The sequence below is a fragment of the Xenopus tropicalis genome, chromosome 8 (genome assembly GCF_000004195.4).
Source record: "Xenopus tropicalis strain Nigerian chromosome 8, UCB_Xtro_10.0, whole genome shotgun sequence".
NCBI classification, from domain to species: Eukaryota; Metazoa; Chordata; class Amphibia; order Anura; family Pipidae; genus Xenopus; species Xenopus tropicalis.
This window is the reverse complement of record NC_030684.2, coordinates 122,672,436-122,694,964: the sequence shown is the minus strand read 5'-3', so window position 1 is coordinate 122,694,964 and position 22,529 is coordinate 122,672,436. Positions and strand designations below refer to the sequence as shown.

Here is a 22,529-nt window from a genome sequence, read left to right as displayed (position 1 = left end):
TAGCTATTCTGTTTCACCACAAACTAAATGTAGCTATATTACAATCAGCCAAAAATGAGCAAGGCTGATATATTTACACAGAGGTACTTATTAATGATATTCCATTGCAGTTATGTTCTGCTTATGCTCCAACTAATGCCAAAAATGAATACTTTTCTTGGCTTAAACAACAAAGGTCTTCACTTCCCCATGTCAATTTAATTTTAGTAGGTGACTTAAATGAATTTTATTTATGGTCCCTTGACAGAACTGACTGGAAATTTAAGGATCATTTCACAAAATTGAAACTTTTAAACAAATTCTTTAAAGTCACTGGCCTCAATGATACTTTAAGAATTTTCCATCCAAGAGAGAAAGACTTTACCTTTTTCTCCTCTCCCCACAATATAGGAACTATAATAGATTATTTTTTGACGTCTAATAATTTACTAAGTAAAATTATAGGAGCTGATATACCATGCTCCAGTTTCTATCCAGTTCCCTAAAACAACAATCTAAAAGTTTTGTTTCTTGGTCCTTCCCTAGTCCTTTGAAAGATAACCCTGACTTCATCAAAATGCTACAAGGTAGATGGGATATGTTCTTAATTGATAACAAAGACCATTTATATAATCTCCCATTGTTTTGGGAAACTTGGAAAGCTGTGATTAGGGGAGAGATTTCATCTTTTACGTCTCATTATTATCGTAAGGTACAAAAACACTTTCTATACTTAAGTAAAAGGCAAAAAGATTTATATCTTCGCCTTAAACAATTTCCCTCTTCGGAGAATGCTTTAAAATACAAAAAAGTTACTGAAGTCCTGGATTGACTTTAGAAACACCTTTTCTGCTTCATATTTATAGTAAAATATAGTAATTTAAATAACAAAGCAAATTTAGCACGAAATTTGAATATTTTTGAATTTTGTATGGGAACACCATTTTTTCATAAAGTTTTACATTTTTTCCCCTGGTTTAACCTGTAATTTAATTGGAACAATATACACAAGAAGACAAGTAAAACGGTATACGAAATAGTGAAAAAAAAAAAACAGAAGTCAAAGAGCAACAAAATAAATGGCTAGGCAGCTCCAGTTGACTTCTAACCTTTTGAGAATATTTTTACATTCATATTTTATGCAGTTGTGATGCATAACAAATGGCAATTGTCTCAAGCAACTTTATTTTATATCATTTTTCCCAGTTTATTATATCTGAGGTATTCAGTCTCATTGAAAAGGCATGGTTTTTGCATGATATTTTTCTTCTGCAAACCAAACATGACCATGACTATCCTATCCAGGCAATTCCCAATAATGTATTGCGCTGAATACTTTATTGGTTATTGTAATTAACTGTTGGCATTTTTTTTATAGTATTCTACTTCCCCTCTTTTATTCCTAATATCTCATAATGTTAGGCTTACCGTTACAGCTGAGCAATCTGCATAAAAGAAACAGGAAAGGTAGAGACTTATCCAGTCTTCTCCAAATCATCTTTGGCTTTCGTTTGTTTCCCAGCATGCCAAGCGGAGATCAGAGAACCTGCCGTGGGTTTAGAACATATCTACACCTGACACACAATGAGGAATACTCACAATTGTCACCTTTGTATAAAAAAAGAAAAAAGTCCCAGGAAACTCTGAAGTCACTATTTTTGTTGTTGTTGTGCAGTGTAATTATAACATTATCAGCAACTAAAAACGCCTTCTATAGTTCTCATTATCTCCTCTCACCTGCATCCTCTCCCAAATAACCACAATCTGAGATCTCTTGTGAGATGATGAAGCTTGCAGTCCCCGCTGAACTTGTCAGATTTTGTTGAATTAACAAATGTGGGTTTTTTTTCATATTTTACCCAATATTCACATGCTGTGGCTGAAAGATTTCAAGACAAAAGTGGCTACATGTAAGCAAATATATTAACAAAAACATAATGCTTACATTGGGAGGCCCATTTTTCAACATTCCGGTTTCTGAAACCTCATTTTCACTAAAACCACAAATGCCAAGTCATTTATTAAAACAGCTTATATAAAAAGTACAAACAAAATATTCTGCTAAAAAAAATCTGAATAAATATAGGAAAACCTTGAAATCCTTGTTTTCTTACCAACAAAAATTCCCCTCAAAAAACCTCTAAAACCTCCAATTAAATAAAGATTGTTACAATTTGTCCTAGACAGTTCCCAATGACTTGTACATGACCCCTATAGCTTTTACATGCTGTAGTTTTGTATTACTGTTATTTTTTGTGGTTTTTATGCTTAATAAACTATACTTTTTTGGGGGCCCATTTATTGCCAGGATCAAAACACTGGTTTGTGTGTTTCTGGTTTTGTGACCCCCCCCTACTGGTTTTAAGCTCCTGATTATGTGTCCTGTTCCAGCTCCCTACCTTGTCCCAGTTGTCCTGTGCCCTTCCTAGTAATGTTCTAGGATTTCCCGTTTCTGACTCTTGACTTGTGAAATGTGTTCTCTTACCCTCTGTTTTAAACAGATACTAACACCACAAATTATTTTTTCCATCTAGCATACTATTGTTTTTGCATGCTGTTTATAATTTTGCATTAAAAGTATTTACTCAATGCTTTTACAATACCTATCTGATCCCCATGTTCCTCTATGAGGGGGCGGCCATATTTGTCCAGGAGGAGGCCGTTAGCATTAGAAGCTATAACTGACAGGCTGAGAAGGGACAGTCAGATTTGCAAAACAGTCAGGTTTAGGGACTTCAAGCAAAAAAAGTAGTTTTTCCATGTCAGTATCACTTTAATATCATACATTTCATTAAAAAAAAAAGGTAACTGCGGGTTTACTGGATAAGGGATCGTTCCATAAAAGCAGCCCTATCAGCGGAAAAATGTATTGTACATTAATATTTTGTAAAATAGTTTTTTAGGATGCGAATGCGGAATCTACAGCCGGAACTTAGTATGGTATTAATCACAGGATCTGTGCAAAGCATTGCAGTATTTTTCTGTATGATATGCTTTATCTGATTACATTGAGAACTTTACGTTAGGACACACCTTATGGCCTCAGACTTAACCTTCTGTTTCTTTACTACATCCTCAACCCATTTTTTAGGAGATGACATAAAAACAGAGTGATTACTCTGATCACTGACCATTTATCTACAAAATAAGCTCATCAAAAAGTGATCTAGTGCCAGATCAAACCAATAATATATTGGCAATGTAGCATCCATCAATGGCAATATAGTCCTTAAACATATTCTCACGGCTAAATGTATACTTGTTCTTCCTCCAACCAAGATACAAATTGGCGAAGGAGAGAGCAAATCTTGCACCCATTGTGATGCCACAACATTGTAAAAAAATATTTTTTTATATTTATTTCAATTTAAACAATATTGTGCTGTTGTCATAGGTGCTGTAACGGTACGGATGAAAGCTTATTTCTGTAAGAGCTAACTCATGTGGGATGCAAGAATATAGAGAAGTGACATCAATTGATGCCCATATGTAGGTTTCATGCCATTCAAAATCATTATAAAGATATGTAGACCATATACCATCCAGCTTTTAGCTCAGTAGAAAAGTCAGTGCTCATAAGTGAAAGGGGTAAGAGACACAAGATGTGAGGATGGCCAAAAGTATGTGGACACCTGTCTGTCCAAACTATGATTTAAACTATGAGGTGAGACTGTCATGGTTGGGGTTGTTTTCTCTGGAAAAAAAAAGGCCCTTGTGAGGAGACATGGTTACTCTGTACAAGTACATTAGAGTGGATTATAGGCTGATAGGGGATGTCCTTTTTCCCATAAAAACAACCAGCACACAAGAGGCCACCTCACCTTTTTGCACCACAGACCTGTTTACAAGTAAGAAAATGCTTCCACGGACCCTTGGGTGTGCATGTACAATCACTGTTTGACATATATGATGCACCGTTGTGGCCCTTATGCGCGTCATACAAGTCATGATGTGCATCGTATGTTGTCTTCCACGTGCCACTATGTTACAACTGCTGTGATCAGAGCAGCCCTCCTGCAACACAGCCCACAGCCCATCACTGGGTGGGGATCCCTGTTCAACTGTGTTTTCTGTCTATACCATGTCTGCATCCTCACTAAAAAAGGTTATTAGACAAAAGGATGAAATAGGGAGGGGTGAAGAAAGTCAGTAGATTATTTAGGAAGTATTTTCTAAGGGGGTCGTGAGTGACTGTGTAGTTTTTAGGAGACTTATAAAGAGGAAGCAACAGGCAGAATAAGTCGTGAAGCCCATGGAGATTTCAAACCCCCTTAAAGGAGAGAAACCATTTTTCTCAAATGAAGGGAGGCCTACAGACATCTCTCCCATTAAGGACCCTTGAACTCTTATGGAACCATCAGCCCCACTGGATCTGTGCAACCTGGGGAAAAAATAACACACAATAATGCACAAGGACTGCAGTATTCCAGCTTATCCATGGCTTGGCTACACATGGGGGCTGATTTACTTATCCACGAATCCGAATTCCGAATGGGAAAAAATCGGATTGGAAACGAACATTTTGCGACTTTTTCGTATTTTTTGCGACTTTTTTTTCGTATTTTTTGCGACTTTTTTTTCGTAGCCGTTACGATTTGCGCGAATTGTCGCGACTTTTTCTTAGCCGTTACGACTTGCGCAAATTGTCGCGACTTTTTCGTATTGAGCGCTAGTAAACGGTGGGCAAACCTTTCCAATTTTTTCACGGCGGCTACAAAAAAGTCGCGACAATTCGCGCAAGTCGTAACGGCTACGAAAAAGTTGCGACGATGAAAAAAATCACAAAATACCGATCATTATGAAAAAAACGCATTCGGACGCTATTGCTGATGCATGATCAACATGGTGGGTAAAACTTTTGGTTCGCGATTAGGTATTATTCATTTTTAAAAGAAAATAATATTTCAAGAGAACTGAACCTCAAAAAATAATTGTGGCTAGGAAATGCTGCATTTTTTATACTGAACTCACTGTACCAGACCAAAGGTGCAGCAGCACTGGTTTTTGAGCTGCCATATAATATGAATAGAATAAATTACTACTTGTATCGTGATATTTATATTCTGTAAATACAGAGTGGGCCCCTAAGCTCAGGTAAGTGACAGCAGCACAGAGCATGTGCAGTGAATCAGCAGAAAAGAAGATGGGGAGCTACTGGGGCATCTTTGGGGGCACAGATCTTCCCTGCTAAAGGGCTGTGGGGGCCTTGGGCTGGTACAGAAGACCAAAACACAGAAGTTTAATTCTGTATTGGACTTTAGTTCTTATTTAAAGATTGACATGCCTTTGGAAAACAAAGGGGGTTATGTAATGAAAAGTCACTAGGTTTGCCCAGGTGCATTATCCCATAGCAACCAATTCGCAGATAGCATTTACTGGTCCCCTGTTTATAACAATATTATTAAAATCTTATTGGTTGCTATGGGTGACTGCTTCAGGGCAAACTTAGTGCCTTTAATTACATATTGGGGAAAGTAGAGAATATCATACAGTAATATTCTTTACTTTGCAAGATGTATGTCTTTCACTTTCACAATAAAACCTATAAGAAAACATATTTATAAAGCAGAATTATTCAAGTTTTACTTCCATTTGAGCTATGACTGTTCCTTTAAAGAAGTGCTATGCACAGTGCAGTAATCCCCGTTATATTACCTACAGTGAATGGTTTGTGGATCTGTATCGGAGTGTCAGATAAGGTTTCCCGTATTGCAGTACCTGTTCAGTTACAGATAAGTTATTGTGGTTTTAAGCTCGGAGTGATCATTATAACCAGATAATATAAAGAAAGAGGAAGGGAACCAAGAATAAATCTGCTCTATCAGTGCCATATTACTGCAGTACATTTGTGTGATACACTTACAAGAAAGTCGTGCTCCGGATAATAGATGCCATTAAGGAATGAGTTGGTGATTAGGTTTTTGTTCTGGGGTTTCCATTGTTTATAATGTTGGTTTTAATGCATTTTCTTTCTTATCTGGGCTGTGTCATTGTTGGTTACCTTTAAATTTATTTTTTGCATGATTTTGACAGTAATATGAGATGAGATAAAGTTGCTCTGCCTTTTTTTTGTCTTTTTAATTAAGTTATTATCCTTATATTTTGTAATCTTTAAACTCATCGCATTACTAGGTGAAATCAGCCAATGAGGAATGTACCATATGTGCCATAAACCTTCATTTAGAAAGTTATCTGATTCTGCATTACTTATCATTCTTATTCAGGCCTATCCCATTCATCTGCTCAATCAACATTCTATTTGGACCACAAACCGACAATGCACATTGAAACCCCAAACAGCCCTCATTTGTGGCCCGCATTTTTGAGTAAAAAACACTCCTTGAGGCTGGGCTGGGAGTAAAAAACACTGGGGAAAAAAAAAAAAAAACAAAGAAGCCCATACATATACATGTGTGACAGTCTTCTACTCATATATATCACCAAAGATTACATTATTGCCAAAAAAATATATGTCTTTGTATGGCTGAACAGTTTGATGCCCAATATGCATAGCTTTACCCAACTATGTGGGGTACAGAGGCACCAAAATGAAAATAGTGCACGTGAATTTTCACGCTTGATACTCTGGCTGCTGCAAAATAAGCACCCGGTATGTGTATTATGTTCCAGAAGACTCCCTAACAGTTCTTAGACCCTAGAAAACCATATATTTTCTTCCACATTCTGACGAAACCAAAATGGGTAAATTAAATCTTTCTACTGCAAACTACAAAGTTATGCTAAGGCGGTGATCTATCAATGTTTTCAAAAATTTTTGTGCTGAAACTCCCAAAATTTGAGTTATGGTTTAAAAAAAAAAAAAAAACTTGAATTTTTGCAAAAACTTCAAAAAGTTTGAATTTAAAAATTAGGCAGCTAAAAGCTTGCGAGTTCCTGTATAAGTCAATGGGAGTTGTCCTAGGCAAAGTTAAGCCATATTTTTAATTCGAGATTTCAAGTTTTCAACTTTTTTTTCGAGTTTTTAAACTCACAGATTCGAGGTATTCAAGTTTTTTATTTAAACATGTTTTCCATATTAATAAATAACCAAGCATTCAATTTTTTTCAAGTTTATTCGAATTAGTAACTCTCAAATTTACAAACTCGAAAACTGATTCATAAGACCATATTTCATAGTGTTTTTTATGAAATTTCTGAAAAACACTTGCATTTTACCCCATAATGCACCAACATAAAATATCCTAAATTTGAACACTAGGGCCTACTGTATAGTTTAATGTCCAAATTATTACTGCATAGATTTTCCAAAGTGTGGCGTGCAGAGGCACCCAAATGGATATATAGCAGACACAATTTCCATGTGTAAAAGTAAGTAACAAAGAACAACGCAGAATGCAATAAAAATCGCCAACATTCAATATAACCACTAAAATCAATGCTTTTTTTTTTTGCGTAGTGTAATCAGAACCACAGTTTAATATTTTTCCTTGGCCAAATAAGTTTTATGGACAGAAACAAGCGACCACCACCTATGCAGGCTTGAAAATGTAATAAAATGGCTAAAACACTAAAAACTAAACACTGCATCAAAACCACCAAAAATTTTATATAATTACTGAAATAAAATACAAAAGGTATTGTGCAGTGTGGTTAGAAAATACACTATTTGCAATGGCAGTGGACTGCCTAACAATTACACTGTTACTTGTGCAATCAGAATAAGTTGTAGGAGAATCCCCACCACTGACTTACCTGCTTAAGCAACCAACAAAATGAGTATAAAACAGCATCAGTAGTGGAGAGACAGGAAGATGGTATTCAATGATCTAGATAGAGAGCATGCAGTGACATCTCCCAGAACTGTTGTGTCCCAGTGATAGGCATTGGCATAAGCTCTGTGCCATCTTGTGCAGGAAGCAGCAGACAGGAATGGCCCATTGGGCATTTGACCGAATGGGCAGATTGCCAGTCCAGGCCTGCCTTGAGGGTTGCAAATCGTGAATGCCTCCTAGTTTGGGATAACTGTTCCTCAGTGGCAGCACTGAGGAAAAGTTGGCTTTAATTCAACCCAATATAACCATGTTGTAAAAGTAGAACTCCCAGCATACACTGCATTTCCGCTATAGCTGAAACATGCAAGGTTTCCTATCGGTAAGTAAGGTGAAAGAATGAAAGAATTTCACACATTTCTGAACTGAGCTGCAATATTGTTGAGAGACAAGTATTTAGCAGCAATTAACACTTTCCCATGGGAAATACTAAGCTGTATGAATTTTGGGACAAGTCTGGCTTTTATATACACCACTGAAGATTTAATTCTGTACATCATGAAAACCAACATTATAATGAAAACAAACCTGTGTGCATGGTACAGTAATTCATACAGTAATGTAGATACACACACATAGCACATATGTCAAGTTTAACACACACAAATTATGTGTACAGACAGCAAACTAAAAGGTTCAACAAGCACATACACAGACTATCCAAACCTTTATCTGCAAACCCCAAATAGCTTATAAAATTACAGTATTGCTCAACATGGCAAACATTTCAGAAGTCAAAATTCTAAAAAAATGTGAAAATAGTCCATTAAAAAAGTTGTGGTTGAACTGAAACCCTTCACAGATGTAGTTCCAACCATTGCTTCAAGGCCTCTTGCTGGGCTCAGCACTGTCCCTTATCTCATGGAATATGTTATGCAAAGCATATACTCCTGCAATGAGTTATGGCTGCAGATGGGGCAGTCTGACCGGTACAGCCACTTACTTCTAATTGGCTCCTCTAAACCATGCTGAAGTGCTGTAAGGATTACAGAATCCTCAATGTTTGTTTAATAAGAAATCTTTATCTTGAAAAAAAGAAAATACCATTTCATGGTAAGTATACAGGCCTGCCCTAGGCATTCATACCTGTGTTTGTGGTGTGCCAACTCTACATGCCATATAGTCATGGTAAAGAGAAATTGTACCATACAGGCAGTTTTAAAAACATTTGGCAAGTCTTCTTTTACTATGAAAGCCAACCATACTTGTACCCATACAATCATTTTGTATGTTTTTCACTATATGTATGTTGGGTGAATAATACTAGCCATCGGGATATCAGTCGGTTCATCCGTCACGCACCATGTTGACCAATGCAAAGTGCATCTTTGTGTTTCCATTTGCTGAAGCTGTTGACATGAGCAAATGGAATAATAATAATAAGGTGTGCATTGGGCCTGCATGCTGAAAATGAGTATCAGTCAAGGGTATGGCCACCTTAAAACAAGGACAGTACAGCTATGTCTGACTTTTGCATGAGATGTCACTATGGCCATGGGTTTATTGATATGTATTTTTGCTTCTTCACAGTGTATGGTAATGTCCACACTTATTGGGAAATATAAATAGGACGTTAAATAAAAATATTTTTATGATAACAGGTATTCATAAATAATACATATAAATGGGCCAAAATCATTTTTTTTCCCTTAGGGGCTAATAGTGTATTTGTATAAGTTAAAAAACAAAATATCCCCAAAATAACCCTGGGGGTGCTTAGTGCTTAAAAAAACGAGCATTAAGCATCACGCACTTGCACTTTCATATATTTTAAAGACTTGTTCCCCCCTGGACACTCTACACTGAGTGCCTCACTAATACAGCATTAAGTCAGCACTGTATTAGTGAAGAAAATGCAAATCTCCATTCTCCAAAACAGAGCACAGAGGCTTGCAGCTATTTGTATAGTGTCCCATGTAGTGGTGATTGTGTGGGGCATTGTAAATAAGCCATCATATCTTTAATGTACTGCATTTTGACCATAACATCTGCAGTAATGCACCCACGTCAAGAATAATCCCATATTAGGATAAAGGGGCTTGACCTGTGTGAATTCTAAAATGAGCTTTCAGATGTCTTTGCCGCCCAAAGCTTATTCCACACTCAGAGCAGATAAACGGCGTCTCACCCGTGTGGCTTCTCTGATGCTCGCTTAGGTGTGAGCGGCGCGTGAAGCATTTGCCGCATACCGTACAGGAAAATGGTTTCTCTCCTGTGTGAATTCTTTCGTGTCTTGTCAGAATGGAGTTGTCATTAAAGCGCTTCCCACAAAAAGAACAGGAAAACGGCTTCTCCCCGGTGTGGATTCTCTGGTGCTTTATAAGAGCGGATGTATAGTGAAACCATTTGCCACACTCGGCGCAAGAGTGTCGTTTTGCTCCAGTGTGACTTGTTTGATGAATAAGCAGCTGGGAGTGATCCACAAAGAACTTCCCACAATCAGAGCAGGGGAATAGCCTATCGGCAGTGTGAATTCTCTGGTGCCGAATGAGGAGCGCATTGTCTCTGTAACATTTCCCACACACGGAGCATGAGAATGGTTTCTCTCCGGTGTGGAATTTCTGGTGCCTGATAAGATCTCTGTTACAGGGAAAAGGCTTCTGGCACAAACCGCAGGTATATGTGGCCTTTGTGTATTTTTTAAGTGGAGAAGCAGAGGTGGACTTGTTAGTAATAATTTTACCATTTTCTTTGCCTTTTATTTCTGACAAAGGGGTATTTAGGCTGCATGCTTTATCAGTGGCTGTATTGGGTATCTTCATGTGCTCCGTAATGGTTATAATGCTGATATCTGGGCACGTTTGTGTTCCATCTTCATATAAAACAGATTTGCTGTACACGTTATTTGTTACATAATCTGCTGAATTCTGTCCTGCAGGGGAAATCGCAGAGTTTAGGAGGGTTTCTTCTTCATAGGATAACTCGTCAGCCATATCTTCACTGTTGCATGGGATATCATCCCAACTGTATTCTGCGTTTAGATTATCCTTAGAATCAAAATCGTTTTCCCAGTCTGATAAAAAAAAATTATAGGTTTACTTAAAAAATTTGCAAGAATTTGTGAAGAGATAAAGCACTGATATAAAGGAAAAGGAAAGTGCTATTCATTAGGGTGCTAATCTTTTAGGTTCCCTCCCAGTGAATATAATGGCTAAACATGGACCCCAAGCTGAGGCTCCACATAGCTAAAAACCTCCCACCCCAGGGTGCAGCATGCACAGTTTAGTAACATCACAAATAGCTACAGAAGCGATATAGAAACACAGGGAATTTTTTTAATAGTGTGCATGTACCATAACAGCTGCAAGGGATCCTTGGGAAATCCTTAAAGATGGCAGAGCAGTGCTCAGAGAAAGTGTACCCCAGGCCGGATATTTTTTTTTTTTAAGGCTCCAAGGATAGCAATTATATTTACTCAGGGGGTTCCAGACATGCAGGATACTTGTCTGTTATTCTGTTTACCCAGTTATGAAACTGGGTAAAACTGACAGACTACGCAAAATAAAAAATATTTGCAATTTAGTTAGTTAGGCAAAAATGTAATCTATAAAGGCTGGAGTGAGCAGATATCTAACATAATAGCCAGAACTCTACTTCCTGCTTTCAGCTACCTAACCTCTTAGTTAGTCAGTGACTTTAGTGGGGGCACATAACTGTTCAGTTAGTTTGTGAGCACACAAGTCAGATTCAAATACAAACTAACTAAGCAGCTATGTCTCATATGCACCCCCCCCCCCCTCCAAGTCACTGATTGGTTTCTAACTGTTAACAGCTTAGAGAGCTGTAAAGCAGGAAGTAGAGTTCTGGCTATTATGTTAGGCAGCTGTTTACTCCAGCCTTTATAAATTAAATTTTTGACTAACTATATTTCAAATATTTTTTATTTTGCGCAGTCTGTTTTACCCAGTTTTATTTCTACACGACTGTTCCTTTAAGACTTGAGACCACCAGCACAGGCTATGTATTTGAGGGGAATAGACAGAAAACACAATAGTGCAGAGTATAATAGTAGGGGGACAGGCAAACTGGTTTGAGTACGTCAACTGCACTACAACGTTTACATCACTTACCCAATAAGTATAAAGGTAATGACTTCTTTTGTATTACTTCACTGTATAGGGCCTTATTCTCATGTAAATACTCCCATTCTTCCTTGGAGAAATACACAGAAACGTCCTCACACCTTACAGTGACCTAAACATAGAGAGTTTGCAGTCAGCACCAAGAGAATATTAGTCATAGGGGCTGATTTACTAACCCACGAATCCGACCCGAATTGGAAAAGTTCCGACTTGAAAACGAACATTTTGCGACTTTTTCGTATGTTTTGCGATTTTTTCGGATTCTTTACGAATTTTTCGTTACCAATACGATTTTTGCGTAAAAACGCGAGTTTTTCGTACCCATTACGAAAGTTGCGTAAAAAGTTGCGCATTTTTCGTAGCGTTAAAACTTACGCGAAAAGTTGCGCATTTTTCGTAGCGTTAAAACTTACGCGAAACTTTGCACCTTTTAAGTTTTAACGCTACGAAAAATGCGCAACTTTTCGCGTAAGTTTTAACGCTACGAAAAATGCGCAACTTTTTACGCAACTTTCGTAATGGATACGAAAAACTCGCGTTTTTACGCAAAAATCGTATTGGTAACGAAAAATTCGTAAAGAATCCGAAAAAATCGCAAAATACCGATCATTACGAAAAAAACGCAATCGGACTCATTTCGACCCGTTCGTGGGTAAGTAAATCAGCCCCATAGAGTGTTATAAGCAGCAGCCAATCTGGCAGCACTCACCTCTTCAGTCAGTAGGAAAATAATATTGTTTATAAGTCCCAGAATCTTCTTGCCGCTTTCCCTGAATGTGGAATGACCCAAAGGTGGGGTGTGGTGCTTGCAGAATCCTTCCAACATACACACCTTGCATCTGTTTTTGGGGTGATTTTCAGATTGTCTCAGAACAATATAATCCTACATAGTGATAGGGAAAGCTGGAATTAAAGAGGGCATATAGCATTTTAAAAACCAGCCTTATCAGATAGTAGATTAAGATAAATAATACATGGTCCCTGGTTTAAATTTGAGCTGAAAAGGATTGCTGCCCTAAAAATGACACCTTTATTGATATATTTATATTGAACACCTATGGTCTGAGTCTGCTACAAATGAGCACTGGGCATGTCCTAATGCTGCTTCCTCAGAAACACAGTAGGATGAAGGTAGCCAATCACAGCGCTCCCTTCACACAGTGACGGAGATACCGCAGCTCCCATCACACAGTGACGGAGATACCGCAGCTCCCTGTCAGGACTAGCTAGCTTCTGGCCCACCACATGTACAGTACAAGTCGGGTTACATGCCTTCTAACATATGGGAGATAAGATGCTGTGAATTGCATGGAGAGTACCGTATTTTCCGCACTATAAGGCGCACCCAAGAGCCTTAAATTTTCTCAAAAATCGACCGTGCGCCTAATAATACAGTGCGCCTTATGTGTGCACTGAGTTGTTGTGCGACTGTGGTAAGCGCTCCGCTTGATTGACTGACGGACCATTTCCCGCTGACACAGGGACGTAATACGCACACTACATACGTTGGCAGCGATAAACCAATCAGAGAACATTACGTAATACGTGCAGTACGTACACTTACCTCTGTCACGCCTCCGGTTGGTATACTACCAGTATACTGCAAAACAACCCCCCGAAAATGGCACCAAAGAAGAGGCATGCTTACGAGGCACAATTCAAACTACAGGCTGCCAGTTACGCAGTTGTAAATGGGAATAGAGCAGCTGCGAAAGAATTCAACATCAATGAATCTATGGTCGGAAGTGGAGGAAGCAAGAAAATGAACTGCGCCAAGTTAAGAAGACGAAACAGAGTTTCCGCAGGAACAAAGCGAGGTGGCCACAGTTAGAAGACCAACTTGAACAGTGGGTTATTGAACAAAGAACAGCCAGGAGAAGCGTCTCTACAGTCACCATTCGACTGAAGGCAACAACGATAGCACAAGACCTGGAGATCGAGCACTTTCAAGGAGGTCCGTCTTGGTGCTTTCGTTTTATGAAAATGCGCCATCTCTCCATCCGTGCAAGAACTACAGTGGCGCAGCAACTGCCAGCGGATTACAAAGAAAAGATGGCCATCTTCCGCACCTACTGCAGTAACAAGATTACCGACAAAAAGATCCAGCCCAACCACATCACCAACATGGACGAGGTCCCCCTCACTTTTGACATCCCCGTGAACCATACTGTGGAGATAAAGGGGACCAGCACGGTATCGATACGCACCACAGGGCATGAGAAGTCGGCTTTCACTGTTGTTCTTAGTTGCCACGGTAATGGACAGAAACTACCACCTATGGTCATTTTTAAGAGGAAGACGCTGCCAAAAGAAAAGTTTCCAGCCGTAGTCATCATTAAGGCCAATCAAAAGGGCTGGATGGACGAGGAGAAAATGAGAGAGTGGCTGAGAGAGGTGTATGTAAAGAGACCAGATGGTTTTTTCCACACATCACCGTCCCTGTTGATCTGCGACTCCATGCGCGCCCATCTCACCGCTACTGTGAAAAAACAAGTGAAGCAAATGAATTCGGAGCTTGCCATCATTCCGGGAGGATTAACAAAAGAACTGCAACCGCTGGACGTTGGTGTAAACAGGGCGTTCAAAGTGAAGTTGCGAACGGCATGGGAGCGATGGATGACAGACGGCAAACACACCTTTACTAAGACTGGGAAGCAACGCCGGGCAAGTTACGCCACCATATGTGAATGGATTGTGGATGCCTGGGCTAAGGTATCTGCTATAACTGTTGTCCGAGCTTTCGCAAAAACCGGTATCATTGCTGAACAGCCACCTGGCAACGACACTGGCAACGAGACCGACTCTGACAATGAGAGGGAACCCGGCATGTTTGATCGCGAAATTGCCCAGCTGTTCAATTCAGACACAGAAGATGAGGACTTTGATGGATTTGTGGGAGAAGATTGATTAACAAATAATGTGAGTGTATTGTTAATACAAATACAAAGTTCAACTAAACTCTTGCTTTAGTTACCATTACCGGTACTTTTTTTTTGTTGAATAAAGTTCATCAATTACAAGAAACGTTTGACCTCTGTGCTTGCAAACAAGGGTTTTTCCACTAAGTATTAAGTCTTTTTTTGTTAGAGGGTTCAAAAACTTATTTCACTCAATGAAATGCAAATCAGTTGCTATCTTTTATTTAAAGTTATTTTTTCGATTTTCCTTTTGATGTGCTATCTGCCACTGTTAAAATAAACCTACCATTGAAATGATACTGTTCTGAGGCTTTTCATTTCTTTGTCATTGGACAAACTTACAAAATCAGTGAGGGGTCAAATAATTATTTCCTCCACTGTATATGTATTAAGTACAGAAATAGACCCCGTAATTGAGACTGCGCCTTATAATCCGGTGCGCCTTATAGTGCGGAAAATACGGTAATAAAAAAAAAAGATTTTATATATAAAAAAAAAAAAAAAAAAAGCATTTATTATGTTGGGTTGAAAAACCCAACTTCATGTTCTTCTACTTCATCTTATTCTTCCGCTTTTTCTTATTATTATTCTTAGCGCCCCCCATTTTCTAAACGCTACTCCTCCTACAGTTTTGGGGGTACAACACCCAAACTCCCCACACTTCGTCACCCGATAGCGGAGCAGGTTGCTTGTGCTTTTCTAAGCGATCCGGCCCCCCGTCTTTTTGTGGAGCCTCTCCGAACACCCCAATTTTTCTATTGACTTTAAAAAAAATTTTCCAACTGCTCCCACTCTTGCAGCTTTGAAACTACAATCCCCAAACTTGAATAACATAATCATGGGGTCACCCCGAATGAAACAGCAAAATGTGTTGGATGACCCCAAAGTGGGAGGGGCCAACAACAGGCAATCAAATTTCACCATTTGATTTTAATGGGGAAATTGAAACTGCTGCTACACTCCCCAAAGTTTAATTACATAGTCATGGGGTCAGCCTGAATGAAAATATGATGATTGTTGGATGCCCAAAAGTGGGAGGAGCTGTGAACAGCCAATCAGATGTTACCTCTTGACTTGGCCAAAAATTCAACCTCCTGCCATTCTCACAGTAATAACACCAGGGTCCCCAAACTTTAGGCACCAGGTAACTGTGGTTCAAGGTTAGAAAAAATGGGTGGAGCCACCAACAGCCAATCAGATTTCACGTATTGAATTTTATTGGTTTGATGTCAGGGTTCCCAAACTTTGCAAAGTCAGTCACTGGATGACTACATATTCAGGGTTAGAACAAGTTGGCGGAGCCACCAACAGCCAATCCATTTCCACCCATTAAATTTCATTGGTTTATATTTAAACTGATGCCATTGTTTAAGTATTAATTCCAGGGTTTTTAAACTTTCCAGAGTTAGTCACTGGGTATTTGCCGTTCAAAGTTAGAAAAAAAGTGGGCGGAGCCACCAACAGCCAGTAACATTTCACCTATTTACTTTCAATGGTGAAGTGTAAAATGCTGTCAGTCCCACAATTTTTTGCCTGAGTCCCTAAAATTTGCAGAGTTGGTCACTGGGGGATTGCAGTTCAAAAATAGGAAAAGTGGGTTGGGCCACTAACAGCCAATCAGGTTTCATCCATTGAATTTTATTGGTTTAAATATAAAATGCTGCCATTCTCACACTATTTATGCCAGGGTGCCCACTGTTTGTCACTGGGTGACTTCAATTCAAGGTTTTACCTACTGACTTTCATTGGTTTAAATTTAAACAGCTGCTGTTCTGTAACTATTAATCCTAGGGTTCCTAAACTTTGCAGAGTTAGTTACTGGGTAACTGCAGTTTCATGTTAGAAAAAAAGGACAGAGCCACCAACCGCCAATCAGATGTCACTCATTGACTTTCAGTGGGGAAATTTAAATTGCTGCCATTCAGACACTATTAAAACCAGGGTCCCCAAACTCTGCACAGTGGTTTTTACTATATAACTGGGGTCCAAGGTTAGAAAAAGTGGGCGGAGCCAACTTTTGATCAGATTTCAATCAATTACTTCATGTTTTTCAACCCAACACGAAGTTTGTTCTCAAACTTCCCTTTCTAGTTTCTGGTGTGTTGCTGTGAAAATGTAGTATTACACTGCTGTGGGTTTTTCATCTAAACAAATCTCTGTGAAACTACACATATTTGGTACTGGTGCCCAGGAGACTTGAGAAATCAGCTGAAGGGTCACATATTTAATCTCTCAATCAAACTACTGCTTGGTTGCTAGGGTAATTTGGACCCTAGCAACCAGATAGCTGCTGAAATTCCAAACTGGAGAGCTGCTGTACAAGCACCTAAATAATTAAAAAAAAATGCAAATAATAAAAAATGAAGACTAATTGACTTAGAATATCTTCTACATCATATTAAAAGTTTAAAATGTCAACAACCCCTTTAAGAGTGGGCAATATGAGTTTTTTTATTTCAAATTGGACTTAATGTCCCCTTTAAATAAAGCTGATACTTCCAGGATCCCTCACCTCTCCAGTCAGCAGAGAAACAATCTTTAGTGTGAGAAAAAGGATTTTTTCATTCTTCTCCGTGTCCATAATCTCTGTGTCCGCAGGTTCCTCGAAGATTTTCATGAGGTCCTAACTGGGTAACTGGCTCTGGAAAAGCACTCTGGGGTACAAGGTAAATGCAAAAACACTGTTAACCATTTTAAACGTCTATAAGTCTTGTCCTTTGAACATTAAAATGTATAAATGTAAGAAAAGTCCAATACCCCAGGGACAGAGGAAATACTTTCAACAGCTATTTGGTTGCTAGATTGTCTTATTACCTTAGCAACAAGGAAGTGGTTTATAGAAAAATTAATAGAAAAAAGGTGATAGAAAAATAGAAATGTGAATAGAAAAATGGGTTACAAAAGTTAACAATAAATCTGTAGCCTCACAGAGCAATAGTTTGTTTTGGCTGCTGGGGTCAGTGACCCCCATTGAAAGCTGCAAAGAGTTATAAGAAGGCGGCAAATAAATTAAAAAATGATAAATTATTAATAAAGACCAATTGAAAAGTTGCTTAGAGAAGCTTATCCTTATGTAGCTTAGAGGTTCTTTAGTACAAGCTATATACCAACTGCTTAGTGTGATACTTAGAGGGGTTGTTCATCTTTAAATTAATTTTTAGTATGATGTGATATTCTGAGACAATCTGCAATTGGTCTTCATTTTTTATTACACGTGGGTTTTGAATTATATAGCAGCTTTGGATTTTAGGCAGCAATCTGGTTGCTAGAGTCCAAATTACCCTAGCAACCAGGCACGTATTTGAACGAGCAACTGGGATATGAATAGAGAAGGGCCTGAATAGAAAGGCGAGCAATAAAAAGTAACAGTAACAATAAAATTGTAGCCTCACAGTTCTTTGACTGCTAGGGGTCAGTGACCCCCATTTGAAGGCTGAAAAGTGGCAGAAGAAGGTGGCAAATAATTAAACTATAAAAAAAATGAAGACCAATTGGAAAGTTGCTTAGAATTAGGCAATCTAGAACATACTAAAGGTTAACTTAAAGCTAAACAGCCTGTTTAAAGTGATGCTGACGCTAAAAAACTACTCTTCCAAATATTAATGTGCATAAAACGTTGTCTATGGGTCATGTTGATAGTTTTTCGATGAAAAGGCTGTTTGTGTAAGTAATTGTTACTGAAAGTTCCTTTACCTTCTTTTGCCAACCTGACTGTCCCTTCTAAACCTGTCAGTTACAGCTTCTAATGCTAACGGCCCCATAGAGGAACATGGGGATCAGACAGGTAATGTAAATGCATTGGGCAACATTATAAACCGCATACAAAGACAGACCCTGCTCAAACCCACACCCCGAGTCTCATATCCCATATTCTCTTTTTAGAGTGTAAGCTCTGCTGGGAAGGGCCCACAATGTACCTTCACTTTCTTCATAAAACGGCGACATTAAATTAAAACTAACCCAGCGCTTTACCTCCCGCAGCAAGTGCAACGGCTTCTGCAATTGGCTGTAAGGTGAGTGGAGCCGCCAGGTGCTGTGTATACAGTGCGCCCATTGGCTCTCCCCGGCTCACACGTCTCAGTGATACACATGGGGATGCCCAGGTAGTGTCACAGCTCTGTCCCTCACGGCTATAGCGCTGCCAAGCACAGGTAGCGTTATATACTCCTATCCCACATTAACCAACTACCACCAATAAAGTCGGCAGATTTCCCCGCTTTTTAATATCAGCACTAACCTCCAGGCTGTTGACGTGCCGGTCGCAGATGGGCAATAGCCTAAATTACTTCCTGTTTTGCGTTCCGAGCCTCCAGGTAAGACCAAAGACGACTAAATTGTGACCGGAAGTTCCAGTTTGGGTTGCTAGGCACGGACGCGCCGAAAGGCACCGCCGGCGCCAAACAGAGCGCGGGGAACTGGCGGGATTAATCCCATCCTACGTCTCCTAGCAACCAACCAAACTAGCGGCTGCCAGCGGTTCTCTCGGAAGCGAGGCTTGACACGCAAAACTGACATCTCAGCTTAACCAAAGTAACTTATTGGGGTTGTTCACCATTAAGTTAACTTTTAATATGATGTAGAGCGTACAAGTTTTAGACCATTTGCAGATGGGCTTCAGTTTTTTTATTATTTGAAGTTTATTTGATTTTCAGGTCAGGAGCTCTCCACTTTGGAGCTATTTGGTTGCTAGGGTCCAAATTACCTTAGCAACCAGGGGGTCGTTTGGATGAGAGACTAGAATATGAGTAGAGGGCTTGAATAGAAAAAAAGTTACAAAAAGTAACAATAACAACAATACGGAAGAGCAGTGGGGCCACCAAAAAAACCTGTAAATTCTGTTGAAAATGAACCTATAATTATCATTTCAGCATCTTACAGGCAAAGTAATACAAAATAACTGTTTCCACAAAATACCTGAATGGGTTCATCACAGATTTGTTATGTTATGGTGACAACTCTCAGACAAAGTCACAAATCATATTTTTTCATTGGCATTTGTACTTCAGTCTTAAGAAAAGAGATAGCAGGATACCTAGGAAATGTTGTTTGGTGGATTTATAAAAATATTTTTGAGGCAGATGATCTGTGAAGAAGAACTGTGTCTATGATTCATTAAACTGGTTTTACAAGAACCTTCATTAATCCTTTACTTTTATAATGGCCCATATAACCATTTATTTATATTAGTTATTTCCCTGATTATTCTAATTGGACAGTACAGGTATAAGATCTCTTATCCGGAAACCCATTAACCAGAAAGCTCCGAATTACAGAAAGGCCATCTTCCATACACTCCATTATAAGCTAATAATTCTATTTTTTAAATATGATTTCCTTTTTCTCTGTAATTATAAATCAGTACCTGTACTTGATCCAAACTAAAATATAATTACCCCTTATTGGGGGCAGAACAGCCCTATTGGGTTTATTTCATGGTTAAATGATTCCCTTTTCTCTGTAATAATAAAACAGTACCTGTACTTGATCCCAACTAAGATATAATTACCCCTTATTGGGGGCAGAACAGCCCTATTGGGTTTATTTAATGGTTAAATGATTCCCTTTTCTCTGTAATAATAAAACAGTACCTGTACTTGATCCCAACTAAGATATAATTACCCCTTATTGGGGGCAGAACAGCCCTATTGGGTTTATTTAATGGTTAAATGATTCCCTTTTCTCTGTAATAATAAAACAGTACCTGTACTTGATCCCAACTAAGATATAATTAATCCTTATTGGAGGCAAAACAATCCTATTGGGTTTATTCAATATTTAAATGATTTTTAGCAGATTTAAGTAAGTTATGGAGATCAAATTACGGAAAGATCCCTTATCCAGAAAACCCCAGGTCCCGAGCATTCTGGATAACAGGTCCCATACCTGTATAATAAAAACAGACAGCAGCTGGGTTTGATTGGTTTTTACAATCTTTTATCTTAACCAAATTGGGGAGTGAAGATAAGAATGAAATTAAAAGAACCTGAAAGTAAAATTCTGTGGATTTAATTCAAACAAGAACTTGCACATAGGAGTAGTTTTTAGTAACAAAGGAGCTACAAAAAGACATGTACAACACAACAACAGATTCAGCAAATTCTATATCATAAAAGAAGAACCCACGTCAAGTGATAAGGATGATCTTCCGGATTACAGCATTGTTACTATTCCAGAACAGATACAGATTATGGATACATCTACTGATGAAATAATGGAACCCAGCCTAAATAACTATGAGTTTGGCAATTATCTATTCCACCCCCCCTCATTCTGCCTTCCAAAACTCATATCTTGCAGGTTATAAATAACATTTTTGTGGACTAAGGTGACTACACATGGGCTGATTTGTCTATGTTGAGTAGCCTAAAGTTATTGAAGAAGATGGAGCAGTGGTTCTATTTTGAATTGCTCTTGCCTCTTCCTGTTTCCTGTTGATATTTTTTATTAGCTAGTATTTGTCCTATTTGGCCTATATGTGACCAGCTCAAAGTTATCCTTTTACAGCTTTATTAACCAGCTATGATAACTAAGGACATGTATATATCCATGCATGGTTTTATTCTATAATCTCTCCATCCTATTTCTCCTGTATTAATATATGAAGGGCCCAGTCCATTGTATCTGGTGTTGTACAGGTATGGGACCTGTTATCCAGAATGCTCGGGACCAAGGATATTCCGGATAAGGGATCTTTCCATAATTTGGATCTCCATACCTTAAGTCTATTAAAAAAAACAATAAAACATTAATTAAACCCAATAGGATTGTTTTGCATCCAATAAGGATTAATTATACTGTATACTAGTTGGGATCAAATACACGGTACAGGTATCGGACCCCTTATCCGGAAACCCGTTATCCAGAAAGCTCCGAATTACGGAAAGCCCGTCTCCCATAGACTCCATTTTAATCAAATAATTCAGAATTTTAAAACTGATTTCCTTTTTCTATGTAGAAATAAAACAGAACCTTGTAATTGATCCAAACTAAGATAGAAATAATCCTTATTGGACGCAAAAGATTCCTATTGGGTTTAATTAATGTTTTATTGATTTTTTAGTAGACTTAAGGTGTGAAGATCCAAATTACGGAAAGATCCCTTATCCGGAATGCCCTTGGTCCCGAGCATTCTGGATAATAGGTCCTATACCTGTACTGTTTTATTATTACAGAGACAGAAAATGCATTTCAAAAATCTGAATTATTTGATTAAAATGGAGTCTATGGTAGACAGGCTTTCCGTAATTCGGATCTTTCTTGATAACAGGTTTCCAGATAATGGATCCCATACCTGTATCTAAAGATCTCTATACTGCAAGGGAAGTGCTTTATAGTGCATAAAGATTTTGGTGCCTTGCATGTGTAATAAATGGTTTGTTATGATCTCTAAGGTTTAATGACAGGTATGAAATCTTGTCAAATTGAGGTTGCTCAACAACCTGCCCAGCCCATGCTCAGCAGTTATGACAATGTTCAAGGATATAAAGCAGTTACTACAGAAGAAAGGTGGACTAGCTGTCTCTAGTATTTGCCATATCATTGCAGAAAAATAACTCGATACCTGCATCATAATATCCATAGTCTGAATTCATGTTCTGCAGAAGGTTTACATCTGTAAAACCAAGCATCATCTGACTTTATTGCAAGACAACATTTTTTGAAAAACATGAATTTTGTATTAAAAAAAAATATCGGAAATATTGCGTACTGCCAAGAAGAGCTCGTTCGGAAATTTCAACAATATATACACATTAAAAAAC

General features: G+C 38.5%; 1 protein-coding gene across 4 annotated transcripts; it reads right to left on the bottom strand.

Annotated features, from left to right (window-relative positions):
- Positions 1–7,033: 7,033 nt before the first annotated feature.
- znf329 (zinc finger protein 329) lies at positions 7,034–19,196 on the bottom strand. 4 transcript variants are annotated; one of them, XM_012968088.3, is made up of 5 exons: positions 19,007–19,196; positions 17,282–17,423; positions 12,561–12,754; positions 11,840–11,963; positions 7,034–10,782 (listed from the first exon to the last, which is right to left on the bottom strand). In XM_012968088.3, the coding sequence occupies exons 3-5, from the start codon at positions 12,675–12,677 to the stop codon at positions 9,794–9,796; spliced, it is 1,230 nt and encodes a 409-aa protein (XP_012823542.1). In that variant the 5' UTR covers positions 12,678–12,754; positions 17,282–17,423; positions 19,007–19,196; the 3' UTR covers positions 7,034–9,793.
- Between the last annotated feature and the right edge of the window lie 3,333 nt (positions 19,197–22,529).

Excerpts from the sequence above, each read along its gene's own strand:
- znf329 (XM_012968085.3), bottom strand. The coding sequence starts at position 17,386 with ATGAAAATCTTCGAGGAACCTGCGGACACAGAGATTATGGACACGGAG. Across the intron at positions 12,735-17,281 it reads TTTCTCTGCTGACTGGAGAG|GATTATATTGTTCTGAGACA; the intron begins GTGAGGGATCCT and ends ATCACTATGTAG. Across the intron at positions 10,783-11,839 it reads ATTACCTTTATACTTATTGG|ACTGGGAAAACGATTTTGAT; the intron begins GTAAGTGATGTA and ends TTTTTTTATCAG.